Source organism: Acyrthosiphon pisum, chromosome A2, assembly GCF_005508785.2.
Source record: "Acyrthosiphon pisum isolate AL4f chromosome A2, pea_aphid_22Mar2018_4r6ur, whole genome shotgun sequence".
NCBI lineage: Eukaryota > Metazoa > Arthropoda > Insecta > Hemiptera > Aphididae > Acyrthosiphon > Acyrthosiphon pisum.
In genome coordinates, this window is record NC_042495.1 from 75,622,662 (window position 1) to 75,639,048 (window position 16,387).

At 26.1% G+C, this 16,387-nt stretch overlaps 2 protein-coding genes across 3 annotated transcripts; one reads left to right on the forward strand and one right to left on the reverse strand.

The window, feature by feature from the left end:
- Positions 1-1,875: 1,875 nt before the first annotated feature.
- LOC100168338 (mitotic checkpoint protein BUB3) lies at positions 1,876-4,724 on the reverse strand. Its single transcript, XM_001947164.4, has 6 exons — positions 4,094-4,724; positions 3,865-3,934; positions 3,633-3,784; positions 3,245-3,549; positions 2,588-2,727; positions 1,876-2,338 (listed from the first exon to the last, which is right to left on the reverse strand). Exons 1-6 carry the CDS (start codon positions 4,292-4,294, stop codon positions 2,220-2,222), a joined length of 987 nt encoding a protein of 328 aa, XP_001947199.1. The 5' UTR covers positions 4,295-4,724; the 3' UTR covers positions 1,876-2,219.
- A 1,529-nt stretch (positions 4,725-6,253) lies between these two features.
- LOC100160141 (U2 snRNP-associated SURP motif-containing protein) lies at positions 6,254-15,492 on the forward strand. 2 transcript variants are annotated; one of them, XM_008180571.2, is made up of 19 exons: positions 6,254-6,831; positions 7,888-8,004; positions 8,100-8,193; positions 8,256-8,442; positions 8,544-8,623; positions 8,683-8,777; positions 8,846-9,011; positions 9,074-9,240; positions 10,323-10,382; positions 10,672-10,715; positions 10,905-11,009; positions 11,102-11,492; positions 11,583-11,662; positions 11,731-11,923; positions 11,981-12,197; positions 13,127-13,352; positions 13,954-14,122; positions 14,529-14,686; positions 14,752-15,492. In XM_008180571.2, the coding sequence occupies exons 1-19, from the start codon at positions 6,805-6,807 to the stop codon at positions 14,993-14,995; spliced, it is 2,820 nt and encodes a 939-aa protein (XP_008178793.1). In that variant the 5' UTR covers positions 6,254-6,804; the 3' UTR covers positions 14,996-15,492. The 2 variants fall into 2 exon arrangements, with proteins under 2 accessions (XP_008178793.1, XP_001946045.2); XM_001946010.4 differs by having other exon boundaries at positions 8,544-8,620.
- Positions 15,493-16,387: the final 895 nt, after the last annotated feature.

The following is a 16,387-nucleotide window of genomic DNA, read 5'->3' on the forward strand; positions in this document are numbered from 1 at the left end:
AACATGAATTATGGAATTATATATGAGTGACTATGAAGTATGTTCTATGAATAACACTGTAAAACTGTAGACTTGAATCTCAATTCACCCCACTCTTCATGGTGTATTATAAAACCTTAGTAATAAATAATGTATGGTGGATAATGCTCGCACCTGTGTTATAAAACATATACTAAGACGTTCCAGCATGTGGTTTCTGTCATACTAACATTCAAATTGTATGTTCAAAAGAATTTAAGAATGCTCATAACTTTCTTCAAAATTAGAATGTAAAAAAAAATCTATGAAGTTACCTTTCAGCTTTATAATAAGTCAATTCGCTATATAAAAAATAATAAGCTGAAATGGATTTTTCCATACGTAAAATGTGCAATGTCGTTCGTTAGTAACACATAGAAAACACATAATGGCATGACACAAATAAAATGTATGCAGTATATATTTCAATTTTGTGTATATTCTTAAGATAAAATACCTAATTTTACCATACAGTTGGGTCAATAGTAAGTGAAACAATAGACATTTAAAAATATGGTATTTATTGGTTATCATGACTATCAACAATAGTTAAAATATTATATAACATTGATTAAAATAATATAAAACATTTGATATAATTGAATTAAAAATTAAATTAAATTTGATATAATTAATAATTCACACAAGGTAGAAAATGTTGGTTAGTTTTTTGACGAAAGGATTGCCCATTTGAAGAGCTTGGTGCCACATACATAGTGGATCGATGTATTTAGATTTATAATTTAAAGACAGTACATATTTTAACTGATTTTTAAGCTTATATTATATATTTAAATATTTTTTTATTTGTATAAAAATACATTTTTGAGCACAAGTTATCAAACTTCTCTAGTGTTATATGGAAAAGCATGTCAAACATTGATTAAAACAAAATTGTAATAGTATGTACTATAGACTACAGAATGTCTAAATAAATTGGAATGTAATTCAATCTAAAGAATACAAATACCAGTGTATGAGAAATCATCTCAATTCTTTAAATTTCATACAGGACATTATTATAATTTTAAGAAAGCGATAATTAATAGTATATACTATATCATACTTAAAACAGATTTATACAGACAATACAGGCGGATACAATTTCACCCCTCCCTCCCCGGACTGTCTTTTTAATATTTATATTTGGCTAAGCAAAAAGATAATTAAATTTTTGAAAATTCTTCTTTGGTGACTTACGCTACTGTCTACAAATATTGTTTTCAATACTATTTAACCAATATCAGAATTTTTTGCTATGATGTATTTACCTTAATATAACTAAATAAAACTTAAATTTAAATGATATAGAGAAATGTGTAGTTTTGTAGCAAACCCCAGTATAAATTGAATAAAAACTTAAGAATTACATATATTTAATACAATATATAACCAGTCTTTAAGTAATTAAAAATGTAATGTACTAATGTGTTTCAAACAGTTGATAAGGACTAATTATACATATTAAATAATACTAACTGTTCAGTGTGGCCCGTGTAAAAGAATTGTTTTTAATAGGTAGTAATATATTATGTAACCAATGGCAATCATATATATTTAAACAAAACAAATAGTGACAGCCAAGAGGCCATAAAAAATATTTTGTCATAACCAGATGTCGTTGTATAAATATATATATAAAATAAGGCATTTATCCAGGACCTTGAAATTAACGTTGTTATCACCTGCATCATTATATATTGCACTGACCATATTTTTTTTTCGTGATACTATGAAACTATCAACACCATCCAAGTCTCATGGAATTTCTTGACATAACTTTTACTGAAAACGATCCAGTAGTTTTTGAGTCACTTAATTACAGACAGGCAAGCAAACATACATTTATACATATTACATACATATATATATATAATATATAGAGAAGTACATTAAATATTTTAAAACTTACATTTTCTAGAATTCATTATTCTACTAAAAATATTTATTATTTTATTCATTTAAACATGTTTATACACAATGAAGTTTGTTTACAAATTTAAAATTTCAGTTATCTTAAAAAAAAAGTTTAATATCTTCTATTCATTATTTCATGAAAAACTTTAAAATTCATTTTGAATACATAAAGATATCTTATTTATACCAAACATTTTAATGAAAAAAAGTGGTAAGTTAATTTAAAAATATTAACAAATTCACAATACTACTGTGTATAATAATTAAGTATTTATGAAATATGTTTATTTTGGTTTAGTTTCTTGATCGGTAACATACCTAATATAAACATTATTTTCAGGTATTGGATCTGGATGTACGTCTTGTTCATACATGTAGGAACTGCCAATAGCCAAAGATGAACCTTAAATAAAAGTTTTTAATTTATTTTTAAAACTGTTTTTAATTTTCGATTTAGTTATAAGTTATTACTGAACACTAGTCACTAATGCATAAGAAATAAAATAGAATTATTTCTAATTATGTTATACCTATTACTGATTCATCATACAAAATAATTGAAAGAAAAAAAATGTATTACAAAGAGTTGGAAAAGAGTCACAAAATAAAAATATAAATTAAAATAAAATAATATAAATAAACATTTACTCACCATCATGACTAAAGCATAGAGACGTAATTCCTGTATTGTAACGATGAAATTGGCACAATCTTTTTTTATTAAAACCATCCCAAATATTTACATATCCATCAGAACCACCCGTGGCAAATGTATTAAATACTTGATGAAAACTAATAACAGATCAAATTCATAAATATTGGAGAGATAAAAACATAAAAGAAACATAGAATTATCCATCATTACTCATTTTGACACATTTATGTTATTTATTGTAAAATCAAATGCAATTATTTTATTTTTTTGTACATAAATGTTCAATAAATTAAATGCTCATATACGCTGGTTTTAGAATATATTATCAAATGCTATTAAATATATCGATTAATAAATGCTTTGTTTACTGAAAAAGCTAAAAAAAAGTTCATTAAAATTGCTGAAACATACATCAAACTATCTATTAACAAAGTTTATAAGAGCTTTATAAATAAAAATATTATCGTTTTTCTGATAAAAATTTGATCATTCTGACATGTTCTAAATTAAAGTCTATACAAACTTGTAAATAGATAAAGTTGTATTTAGGTAAGTTACAATGTAATTAATATTATAACACTATATTATTACGGATTGAGTAAAAAGTTAATATTTAATAGAATTGTAATTTGGTAAGGTATATAAACTTATTACCTTATAGCATTAACCGGGTAAATGCATTCAATATCATTATCTTTTATTCTGTGACACTTAAAAGCATATTTTTTCTTCTGAATTTCTGGAGCTGTATCAAAATATTCAACAGCCACACGTCCCTCAATACTACTTAACACATAACCTTGTTTATTTGGTGAGCAACGTATACACCTTGTTTGAAACTTTAAATTTGATTCTCTCCTTTGCATTATATATGCCGTGTTTCTTAAATCCCAAACAAATACTTTACGCCCAGCAGTGCCAACTACCAGTTTTTCACCTACATTACTCATAGTGAAAACCTAAATAAAAAAAATTATTGGTAACTATAAATAAAATGTAAAAATAATAATTACTAATTGAAATGAAAATATGTAACAAATACTTTGTCAGGTTGGGGGAGGGTTCCAACACATTGAGATGATCTTGTGTCCCACATTTTAACATTGCCGTCCCAACCACCGGATAAAACTACATTCACTTCATTAGAATACTCAACACAGCGTACCGCATTATCATGTGAGCCTAGGACACTTTCTGAAATTTAATATTAGTTAAATTGATATATGAAATATTTCAATTTAGTTTACGTTAGTAAATTAAAAATAAATATTTACCAGAATTACTATTCAAATCATACATTTTCAACTTGTTATCTAGACCACCACTAAATGAATGAACTGCATCCTATTATAAATCAAATATTATACATAATATAACCAGTTTTTACATTTTTCTATTACATAAAAATTTGTTGTAGATGCATAACATAATTTTTACCATTAAAATGAATAATTGCTAGGTGATCAATTTAAAAATGAATAGTATTTAATTTAGTAATTATACCTGGAAGCTAACATCCAATACTGGCCGATCATGTGTATACTTTGTGCGCATGCTATTCGCCTGGACATCATAAAGTCGAACTGAACAATCCCAAGATGATACTAATAAAAATTGAGATGAACTAGGTCCAAATTTTACAGAGGATATTCCGTCTTCTGGTGGGTTCTTAAGTCTAAACTCTGATCTTGACTCGCCAATCATATTTAACTAATTTGGTATATACTATAGTTTGAAATTCAATTAAATCAAAAACCCTCTTTAAGTTTATAATAATAACTTGTAGAATTATAAAAATTATTATTATTAAAAATGGTTACAAATCGTTATTTAAAAATGATTTTTAACTAAAATGATTTTTGTACTTATCATTAATAAAATAATCAAGTTAATAGTAAGCGTTATATAAACGACAATTACATACGTAGTATATTTTATACTTAAATTTAAAAATAAATAAATAGTTAATTATTACTAGTAAACATTCTAGCTACCTATGATATATATATTAACATAAAGCTAACTATCAAAAAATAAAAATTCAGAATTCAACGATTCTTCAGAGTTCAGATTTTAATAAACAAAATACAAATAACAACATAGTGTTACCTAGTATATATACCGTACTATAGAATAAACAAACTCATAAAGTCATAACCATCATTTAAATTTAAATTACAAGTTTTTGAGGTTATAGTCGAATACCAATACAACAGGGGGTTCTACGCATAAGTCCCAAACGACATTTGTTCAAAAGAACCATAAAACCTAGAAATCCAGAATTTTACCATATTATTTTCCTTCATAAATCATATACCTACATCGTAAATCATAAAATATAAAAATTTAAGATATTTTCTGTGCTTATAGACTTTATTTTTTACTAATCAACGTCTAAAACCGTGATATTAATGGACCGTGTATTATAGACAAAGATTTCTATATAGTATTTAATAATACTTATATAATACTATTAGATTCTGAGCGGAGCGATGAATGTATTGATTTTAAAATGATGTGTTTTTTTTAAATTTTTTATTTATTTATTTATTTTTGTATTTTTGTATCAGTCATCACCTTTTAGGACAGTAAAAATGCTTAGATTTTCCTCAGCAGGATCTTTTCTGATAGAACTCCTATCATAGGAAAGTGAATCTAGTTAGTACTTTTGGGGGGTCAAAAGTAAAAATTTCACAGTAGTTTTCAAAAGCGGCGTGAAAAACAAAAGAAAAATTAAGAAAAAACGAGAATTTTGAGAAAACCGATTTTGGTTTTTGGTGCAACTCTAAAACAAATGACCGTGGTACATGAAATGTTAACTGAATGTTTATATTAGCATTTTCTATTTACCATAACACTTATAATATATATTATACAAATATTTTAAGCTGTTTACGGACATTTTCAGTTTCCATTTTTTTAGTTTTTTTTTTTCTATAAATATCAATAAAATTTTATTTGTTAGTTAAAAATGCTTGCAATTTTATAGAAGGCTCCAAGTATATTGTTTTAAAATCAGATGAAAAAATTAAAAATCCATAGCCACAATTTTTTTTATAAGCATTTAAAATTCAAATATTGACAAAATACCAACAATTTGAAAATTATTTTGAGTTAGAAATTCATAAAAAAATTTCTTTTGAAATCTAAGATTTCAAAATGTAATACAAGATTCTTCATAAGTTTGGCTACTTTTATCAATAAAAAAATGTCTACAAGAAGGTCAAATTATATTTTTCTGAGTTTTTCTGAGAAGCTAAAGCTATTGCTCCTTCGACAGTACCTTCGACACTCGACACACACAGATTCATAGCAAAGTGCAAAAAATTGTATTATCATAATTCAGATTTCAGATGGATTAATAAGAATAACCCACATCGTGGAATAACCACGATTTAAGATATATAGGTTACTCAACGACCGTATGTACCACGAATTCGTGGTATGTACATACACAACAAAAGTGGTGCGCTGTTGATTTCTAACAGCTGATCAACTATGTGAGAATAACTACTAGCGCTCCAATACATAATATTGTACATCTATATTGATATATTTTGTAGTACCAAGAGAAATCACTATAATGCAAAAGCGCTAACTGTTATTCTTGCTATGACAAGATCGTTAATTTTAAGCGCACCAAAATATAAGTTTCGTTGAGTAACCTGTATAACTTAAATCGTGAGAATAACAATATTATCACATCTATGGACTGTGATAGTGTGATACTATGAAAATATGAGATATTCGATGTATATTGTATAATAATAATAATAATAAAATGTACATTATGCATTTATGGCTTATGCTTATTGCCTAAGATTTTTTGTGCATTAAGTTAATTTCGGCATGCTAATTTGACATTTATTAATTAAATTTATAAGTTTTAATTGATTTAAACATAAAAACCTTCGATTTACAATTCACAGGCCAGAGGCCACGATGATGTAGTAAATAGTAACTACAGTTGTTTATTCTAAGATACATTTATTTGGAGCTGATTATGTCCATTAGTGTTACTGTAGTTTCTAGATCACACATTTACAAAATTCATATTATGTAGATAATAACAATAATTTATGAGTTATGATCTAAACTGTTTATAAATTCAAATGTTTTTATTTCATTTTTATTTTATTACTAGTTTACGTTTTAAATTATTTACCTAGGCAGTTAAGTTTTATTTACATAAGGTGTATTTAAATAATTTAATCATGGCTGATTCGGGACAATTTAAAAAGGTAAGATAAAATTTATATTATGTAATTAATAATGACACTAATTTTGTTTAATGTTTGTACATATTTAAAATAATAAAAAAAGAACATTTAAATAAAAATACCAATTGGACCATTCAATAAAAATAATATATCACGCTTATACCTGTAATAACAAGATAAAAGTTTTAACAAAAATATCAATTCACAGATATTTGCATTTATAATTTGTTCATCATATTAGGTGGTACACATTTTTTAAACATTTTTATGCATAGTCTAATATTGTTTAAAACATTTTCTTCTATGAGTATATTATAGATTCTACGAAAAGTCAGATTTTTAATTAAGCATACTGAGAGCAAATTACCAAGATGTTTATACATTTCCTATATTATATTATATGTAGATACTAGACACATAAACTATCTAAAGAAAAGTTATTCTGAATTGAAGACCTAATAATTTATTTAAATTATGTCTAATACAAATAACTCTCATAGTCTTAAAATAATTAGGATATCTGGGTACATCACAAGCAAAGCAAATATGCTAGTTCAATTAAACTAACGCATACCTAGGTCATAGATATAGCGACTTAATTGTATACAATAAAAAATGTTATTGTTGAATATGTGTTGAAATATTTAGTCTTCATGCCTAAAATTATAGATTGAAAAAATTAAAAATTAAATTGATAATGTATTTTCAGAAATGTAGGTATATTAATTATTAAGTGATGTAGAAGTTATAAAATGTTTGAATACTCAGTCCAAATTTAATGTATTCAGTATTATAGAAAATCATTCTGATATTTTTTTATCTATTTATTTATTTATGTCATATGGCAATTGATGAAGTTTATAATTTATAACAAAGGTATTGGTATGTTAGTGAAACATTTTTCTTGTATACTATTTTAATTTAAAGTTCGGGAACAAGTTAGATAATATATTTTGGCTATCATTTGATTCAAATTCATAATTCATAACAATTATAAAAAATATCCAATAAATACATTCATATTCTGCTTCCCAGTAAACTTAAAAAAAATATTGACTATTATCTATTTTTGTATAGTACATAGCAGAACAAAAGCTCAAAGCATTTTCTATTGGAGCAATGGGAAAAACTCAACCATCAAAAAAAGAATTAAATGAACAAAAAAAAAAGGAAGAAGAACATGCTGCTGCTCAAGTAATTAATAACTTATCTAATGACAATATTTAGACATTTTATTTGACATTTTCTGTAAAAAAAAATTATAATTCTAATATCATTTAATTTTGTAGGCCTTTGAAGAGTTTGTAGCAACTTTTCAAAATGAAGGAAAAAAAAATAGTAAAGTTTGGGTTAAAGCTGGTACATATGATGCTGGAAAGAGACGTAAGATTTAATACATATTAAACTTTAACTGATAGATACTAATTACTTTTATCACATATTAGAGGAGGATACTCGAGAAAAGGGTAAATTATACAAGCCTCAAGCCAGGGGAAATACAGACTCAGATAAAGCAGATGACCTTTCTCGTTTTATGGGTGAACGTAAAAGTGAAAGAATGCTTACAAAGAAAAAAAAAGAAGGTGAAAAGAAAAAAAGTAATCTAGAATTATTCAAAGAAGAACTTAAAATGTAACTATAAAACACATCATTATTATATTTTTGTATTAATTTTCTAAATAATCATATACATTTTTAACAAACAATTAATTATTTGTTTATGGAATCATTAGGATTCAAGAAGAAAGAGAAGAAAGGCATAAATTCAAAGGAGTTTTACAAAAAACAATTGAAGATCCTGAAATTAAGAGTAGTACATAACATATCTAAATATTTTAAGGAATTAAATAATATTTTAAAATGTATGTTTAGATTTAATAATGGTTGAACCTGATGAAATTAAAGGTTCATTTGATTCAGGCGATCCAAATACTACAAATCTATACTTAGGAAACCTTAACCCTAAAGTAATGTATAAAATATATTTAATTATAAGTCTTAATAAATTGTATTATTGTATATTTATTATTTATAGATTACTGAAGCTCAGTTAATGGAAGTTTTTGGAAAATATGGTCCTCTGGCAAGTATTAAAATAATGTGGCCTAGGTCTGATGAAGAAAAGGCAAGAGGGCGTAACTGTGGTTTTGTAGCTTATATGAGTCGTAAAGATGGGGAAAGAGCATTAAAAAATTTAAATGGTATGGGCTTATTTTTAATTATTAAACATAATTGATAAATTAAAATATTTTACAATTTTCAGGGAAAGATGTTATGTCATATGAGATGAAAATGGGTTGGGGTAAAAGTGTACCCATACCACCTCATCCAATTTTTATTCCACCTGCTTTATTAGCTATAACATTGCCTCCTCCTCTTTCTGGCTTACCTTTCAATGCTCAGCCGATTTTGCCTCCAAAAGAAAAAAAGGTAAAATTAACGTTTTATAATTTAAATATCTGTACTAAGTGAATTAAAAATTAAATAAATATTTGTTTTCAAAATTTAAAAAAAAATTATTTTATAGCACTGGATATAACAAACAAAACGGCTTATTAAACTAAAAACTTTTAATTTTTTTTTTTTTTGTATTAGGTACTTATTATTTGTTAAGTATTGATATTTTTTTTTTGGAAAAAATATTGTCCTTATACTGGCTGAATCTCCAAGTATGCTCGCCCCCATTTTTCCTTTAATAATTTATTAATTCTAATTTTTGGTCTTTGAAATTTTACTCTAAAGACCTTATTTTCAAGTCCTAAAGATTTTTTGTAATACTTAAGGTGTGTCCTGTAACGATACAAATTTCTATTTTTCAAAGGAGACAACCCTTTTTTTAATTGAAGATTATTTAGGAAATTATTTTTTTGAATATGTTAATGTACTTAATTCAAAATTCAAACAAGTATAGTTTCTCAGTATTAAAATAACGAAGGATAATAATCCTTAAAAGTGGTTTTACATATTATAAAAATAGATTTAATATTGGATCTAGTATTAATTAGATTTTTTATGAATTATAAATGTTTTAAACATTTATTTTGGTACAATTAATTTAATTACTAAAATGTTCGAAATGCAAATCACCATTGTCCCCGTAATCTTTCAAAATCCAAACCCATTATTATGGACCTATTATTCTAAGGACCCAAAGTAAATATCTCAAAAATGATTTGTTTGAGTTTTGATTTTGATATGTCAACATTTTCATCTGAAAATGTTGTATATTTAATAAAAATAAATAACTTATAGTAGAAAGAAGACAAATTCTCATTTACAAAACAGAAGTTTGTATCAACTTATTACACAACTTAAATTGTACGAAAAATGTTATGAATTTTAAAATATGGTCTTTAAGTATATTTAAAATTTTGAATAACTGTTATTGAAGAAAAAACATTGGGTAAGCTTACTTGGTGAATCAATTTGTATATGTATAATTAAGTTGTAATTAAAATTAAATACTAAAAATTAAAAAGTATTTTTGACCAACTTGATGATTTTTACTGTAGAATCATGGGCGTGCACGACAGGATGCAGGATATTTTGATAGAGGCCAACCAGTTGAAAAGGTATTTTACATTTTTAAAAGATTTTGTTATTTGTTTATGTAATTTACTCGATCCAACTTTCTTAAATACTGTCCAAATATGCAGTATTGCTGGCAACCAAAAATTAATTAATATGTAATGTTGTTGGATTGAGATATTGTGATTAAGATGTACAATTAATGAAAATCGATGATAGTCAATATATACAAAATATATAAATAAAACATGTATTTATTTAAAAATGTATTTGAATTTACCTAAATGATAAATCAACAACTTTGTTTTAAACCAATTTGCTTTTTTGTGACAGATTTTACCGCAGACTATCATTAAAGTGGTTATACCCACAGAAAGGTAACATTTTCATTTATCTGATGTAAATTGATTAATAATCTTAAGGTTTAAAAAAGATTTACAAATTATCAGAAGATGGTCCCTAATGTCAGCCTGCTGAAGCAAAGTGAAAAACAATAAAAGAAAAAAAATATATTAACTAAACACTTATTTAGTGTATTAATACTTAAAAAACGTTTTTTTTTTTAGAAATTTGCTGATGCTCATACATCACATGATTGAATTTGTAATACGGGAAGGACCATTATTTGAAGCTATGATAATGAATAAAGAGTTGAATAACCCAATGTTTCAGTGAGTATTTTATTTAGATTCTTTACATTGTGAATATAATTGTATATGTTATAATAATACTACTTAATACTATTTGATTTTATTTTTTTCAGATTTTTGTTTGACAATTGTTCACCAACTCATATATACTACAGATGGAAGCTATTTTCTATGTTACAAGGTGATTCTACTAAAGATTGGCGCATTGATGAATTTCGTATGTTTAAGAACGGATCAATTTGGAGACCACCACCAATGAATCCATATACTGTTGGCATGCCAGAAGAACTTGTTCCCGAGGAAGATTTGGTAACGAGAACCAAGGGAACTTTAAGCATATCTCAAAGGGAGCGATTTGAAGATCTGATTAGAAATATGACACCTGAGCGATTAAAAGTAGCTGAAGTCATGGTCTTTTGTGTTGAACATAGTGATGCTGTAGAAGAAATATGTGATTGCATTCAAGAATCATTATCTAATGCTACAACTGCATTACATAAAAAAGTAAAAATATTAAATTATTAAGTTATAATATAATATTGTACTACTTATATTATATCAAGTTTATTTAAATAAATATTCTTCTTAATTTAGATTGCACGGCTTTATTTGATATCAGATGTTCTACATAATTGTAGTTTAAAGGTTATAAATGCAACACAATTTAGAAGAGGGTATAGTTGTTTTTTTTTTATTATTGTACATTTTTCAAAATATTTAAATTGCATTACTTTTACAATAGATTTGAAACAAGATTGATTCCCATAATGGAAGAAGCCCTTAAGACTTATAAGAGCTTAGATTCTCAAAGTCAAGCCGATGGTTTTAAACATCGTATAATGCAGATTTTTCGTGCTTGGGAAGACTGGGATATTTATCCAAAAGAATTCTTATTTAGATGCCAAAATACTTTTCTTGGACTTTCAATAAATGATGTAAGTCTTTATATACGTTAGTTGTGAGCATAATATATTATTATTTTTAATTTCTAGATACCTCAAGAACTAATCAATTCTCGTGAAGAATTGCAATATAATACAAATTCAAAATCTATTGACGAGTCTGAAAATATAGATGGAGCACCTTTATCAGAACCTGAAAATCTAGATAATGAGGATTTAGATGGTATACCTTTAGACGGTGCTACGTTGTTAAAACACGCATATGATGATACACCTCCGGGGGATACAGACATTGATGGTACACCATGTAAGTTGTCTATTAGATTTAAAATATATATAGCTGTAATACAATATACATAAGATTATAAATATGCATGTTTGTTGTATTATATTTAACATAACAAAGGTGATGCTATTAGTGTCCCCTGGTCAAGGCAGCTAGGCAGCGATCGCCGCCCGGCCCCATAACTAAAATACATTAAGCTTCAATAAATAATTTGACAATATAAAATATTATGATCACAAAAATACAAATGAGTTAAAATCAATAAATTATTAGTAACTGATAGCCTACAGACCAACAAAGAATGCATGTATTTTCCAAGCATACGATAGTAAGATAACATAGAAATATCCGCAGTTTAGAAAAAAATAAGTTTCTATATAGTATTCCTGCACATCACGCAAGTTGAACACCATCAAGTACTTTTAATAAATTGACCAGTAAATTTTTTACAATCCTTTTAATTGAGATTATACGAGGAACATTTAACAACTCCACCAAGTTTATGGGCACGGCTATATTTAAAAATGATCAAATGTTGAAACTATTTTTATGTCTTCACTCATTTTAGATATATTTTCTGTATCTAAGAAGTCACTTAGCTTTAGGCAAACTTGGTCAATGATTACAATTTACAACATTAAAAAATCAAATTTTAAATAAGCAGAACGATGAGGAAATTTAATATTTGTAAAAAAAAAAATGCAAGGATCTAACTTCAAATATACTAAGTATGAAATTATGTTATTACTTGAAATTGCATGCATATAATTTGATAACTACATATGGTAAGTTGGGTTGGCCCCTAAACAATAATCCTGCCTAGTGTCCTAGACCCAGAATAAATATATATATATATATATTTAACATATCAGCTATTAAGTTTTTTATTATTATAGTTGGTTTATTACAAAATGTTTTTTAAATCGTATAAAAATATCAATTTTGTATAGTATTAGATGATGATATTGGAGGTGTGCCATTAACGGGAGAGGCAGTAGGAAAAAATATCAAAGCAGCTGCATTTGTTCCATCTAGATGGGAAACTGTAGACCCTCATGAAGCTGAAGAACAAGCAATGACTACTAGCAAATGGGAGATGTTAGAAAGAGAAAATAAAAGTTATAATAGTGAGTCCGTCGATCAAGATTCGCCAGATGATGACTTTAATGAAACAAGGTACATTAAAATAATTAGTACCTATTATAGATATTGTGATCAGAGGTTCATAAACTGTAAACCGTACACTTACATAACATAGGTCCGTTATATTTCTGGTAGGTTACAAACACTTATAACATTTTTTTAAACACAATTTTATAATAAAAAATTAATATAGTTATAATAATTATAACGGTGAGAAGGTACATATATTTTTATGTGTGATGTATATTATACTTTTATAATATAGTAATACAAATAATCAAAAATTAGTCCACCTTTATTTATTAAAATTAGTAATTTTTTTACTAATATACAGCTGTATGAATAATTAATATACAATAAACTGTATTGTAAACATGGACTTTTTAATTTAATTTAATCCAAGTTGGTACCTGATTGAAAAGCAAGCAAAAAAAAACCAGCTCAACTTTAATGATGTGAGTTGCCAAAAATCTCATATTTTTCAAAAATGGTTGTGTCTATAAATGTGGAAATATTTAGTTAAAATATTATCGTATATTTATTTTGGTTTTTTATTTTTTGGTGCATGATCAAATCTTAATCCCTTTAGAAGGCATATCAAAGAATTTATGTATTATTTATATTTTACTTTTAGAGAAAATGCTGATGATCGAAGAGCTAAACTAAGGGAAGTAGAAGTAAAAGTCATGCAATATCAAGATGAATTAGAATCTGGCAAAAGAGCATTAAAAGGTGGATGGAATATATATCAACAAGTGGAACACTATAGACGTAAGCTACTTAAAAAAGTACAGAAGTCTCCGGTAAGTTTATCAATTTCTGGTAGTTTTTTTTTATTTTAACAGAATATTAATATAAGTGTATGTTTTCTGGTTTGATAGAATAATTGATTAACCATTTTAGTTAATATATTTTTATAATATACTTCTTACATTTATATTTGTGGTAATTAAGTCATACAATAGTATGTGCTTACTTAGGGCAGTTGTTTTAACAGTGCGTTGACCCACATAAAACGCTGTACTAAAGCTACGTGGTAAAATCTACCACAATTATTTTGCTTGAGAATTGTGATGTAATTTTGCAAAAACTCAAAAAATATATTATTTATATCATATTGTACTTTAAAAATGTAGAATGGAATAAGTCCCAATATATATATCATTTTAATATTGTTAGGAAGACGGAATGATGTTTTTTTTTTTTTAGGAAAAAGAGTTGAAATTGGAAAAAGAAAAAAAAGATAAAGACAAAATCAATAAAAGATTGAGTCCTGATGAGGACTACCGTGATGGTAAAAAAAAGAAACGATCTAGAAGCCCTTCAAATAGTCCTGCGTATAGTAAATGGTCATCTCATAGCATAAGGTAAATTTTTCAACAAATTGTTTATTCTATTTTCTATACTTTAAGTATACCTCGTATTATTCCAGAAGTGATAGTTTAAGTCCTCCTTCAAGAAAAAGACCAAATTCACCACAACGTAATAATAAAAAAACAAGAATATCACCAATTGATTCTCCTCGTTCATTATCCAGAAGAAGAGACAGGGACCGTGATGAAAGGCATAATTATCGACACAAAAGATCGCATTCACGATCACCTCATCGGCATCATGTAAGGACACCTCCAACACCATTGTCACATACGTCACGAAAGCACAAACACAAATATTGATTAAGAATACTTATTGTGTACTGAATAATATTTGATGTAATGTTTTTCCTATATTTATATTTACAGTTCTTATAAATAATTGCACTAATGATTTTGTCAATTCATAAAATTATTATTCAATTTTAAAAATAAAATAGATTTTAATAATCAAATTTAATTCCTTATAAATGTTACAACTTTGACTTTTCACTGTCAATTTGTAACCTAATTTCATAATGATTTTTACTAAAATATTTCTATAATTGTGAATAGTGATGGCTCCATTTTTATTTTTTCCAACCTTAAAAATGTAAAATGTTTAATTTAGGACTCGTTTCATTTTATTAAATGTAGTATTATATCTGTGTATACATGTTTAAACCATACTAAAAAGGTGGGCAAGTGGGTACCGCGCTGATTTATATAAGTGTTGTGTGGGTCACTGTAATGTATGTATTAAATTTAAACTCAATGACATCAAATCATTGCATTAAAATAACAAAGACTGTCAGCCTATATTCCTAGTTAATAGCATATTTTACTAAGTATATATTTTATGATATGATTGCTATTCAAGTAAATTTATTTTTTGCCGAAAAAACTGCATTGAAAATGTACAAATTATATTTAGTTAGAAATTCATAATAAATGTTCTTTTTGAATCTAAGATTTGAAAATTTAATACAATATTTCTCATAAGTTTATCTACCAAAAATCAAATAAAAATGTTATGAGCGTTTGTCAAATTTTTTTCAACATTGGATATATTTACTCACAATGAGTTTCCTTTAATACGATTTAAGTAAATGTATAACAGCTGATCTATAAACAATAAAAAATTTTGTTTTTAAATCCTAAGATTATGTAAATTTTATACAAGATTCTTAATAAGTCTGTCTACCATTATCAAAAAAAAATGTCTACAAGCAATCAAATTAAATTTTTATGAGCATTTAAAGTTTTTAAAATTTTTAAAACATTGGATTTTCACTCGATTTCTCATGTAGCGATTTTCTTATTTTGTTGTAATTGAAGGATAAAGGTGTTAACTAACATTTTTGAAATTGTTCAAGTTAACATAAACTAACACGTTTATCCAACGCCGAGGAAGGTGACTGACCTGCTAGACAGCATGACAAAATATTATTTTGTCATGCTAGACAGTAGATACCCAAAAATATACCTGATAACGTGACCCGTTAGCAGCACCCTACGCACAACTAATGATTAATTATTCTTCTTATAACACGTAGATAACCATAACTATTATTGGTAACTACTAACTACTAAATGAAACCTTATCAAATATTATTCATGCAATAAAATGCATTTTTGAAAAAATGTCAGTAAATACATTTATCCATTGACCCCTTCAATTCAAAAACAAAAAACTGAAGATACTTTAAATTAAAA

Bases quoted from the DNA above. Each gene is read 5' to 3' on its own strand.
- LOC100168338 (XM_001947164.4), bottom strand. From the start codon at position 4,294: ATGATTGGCGAGTCAAGATCAGAGTTTAGACTTAAGAACCCACCAGAA. The intron at 3,550-3,632 runs GTATTTGTTACA...TTTTTTATTTAG, and splicing joins CCCTCCCCCAACCTGACAAA to GTTTTCACTATGAGTAATGT. The intron at 2,339-2,587 runs GTGAGTAAATGT...CTTTTATTTAAG, and splicing joins TCTATGCTTTAGTCATGATG to GTTCATCTTTGGCTATTGGC.
- LOC100160141 (XM_008180571.2), top strand. From the start codon at position 6,805: ATGGCTGATTCGGGACAATTTAAAAAG. The intron at 11,010-11,101 runs GTGAGTATTTTA...TATTTTTTTCAG, and splicing joins TTGAATAACCCAATGTTTCA to ATTTTTGTTTGACAATTGTT. The intron at 13,353-13,953 runs GTACATTAAAAT...TTTTACTTTTAG, and splicing joins GATGACTTTAATGAAACAAG to AGAAAATGCTGATGATCGAA.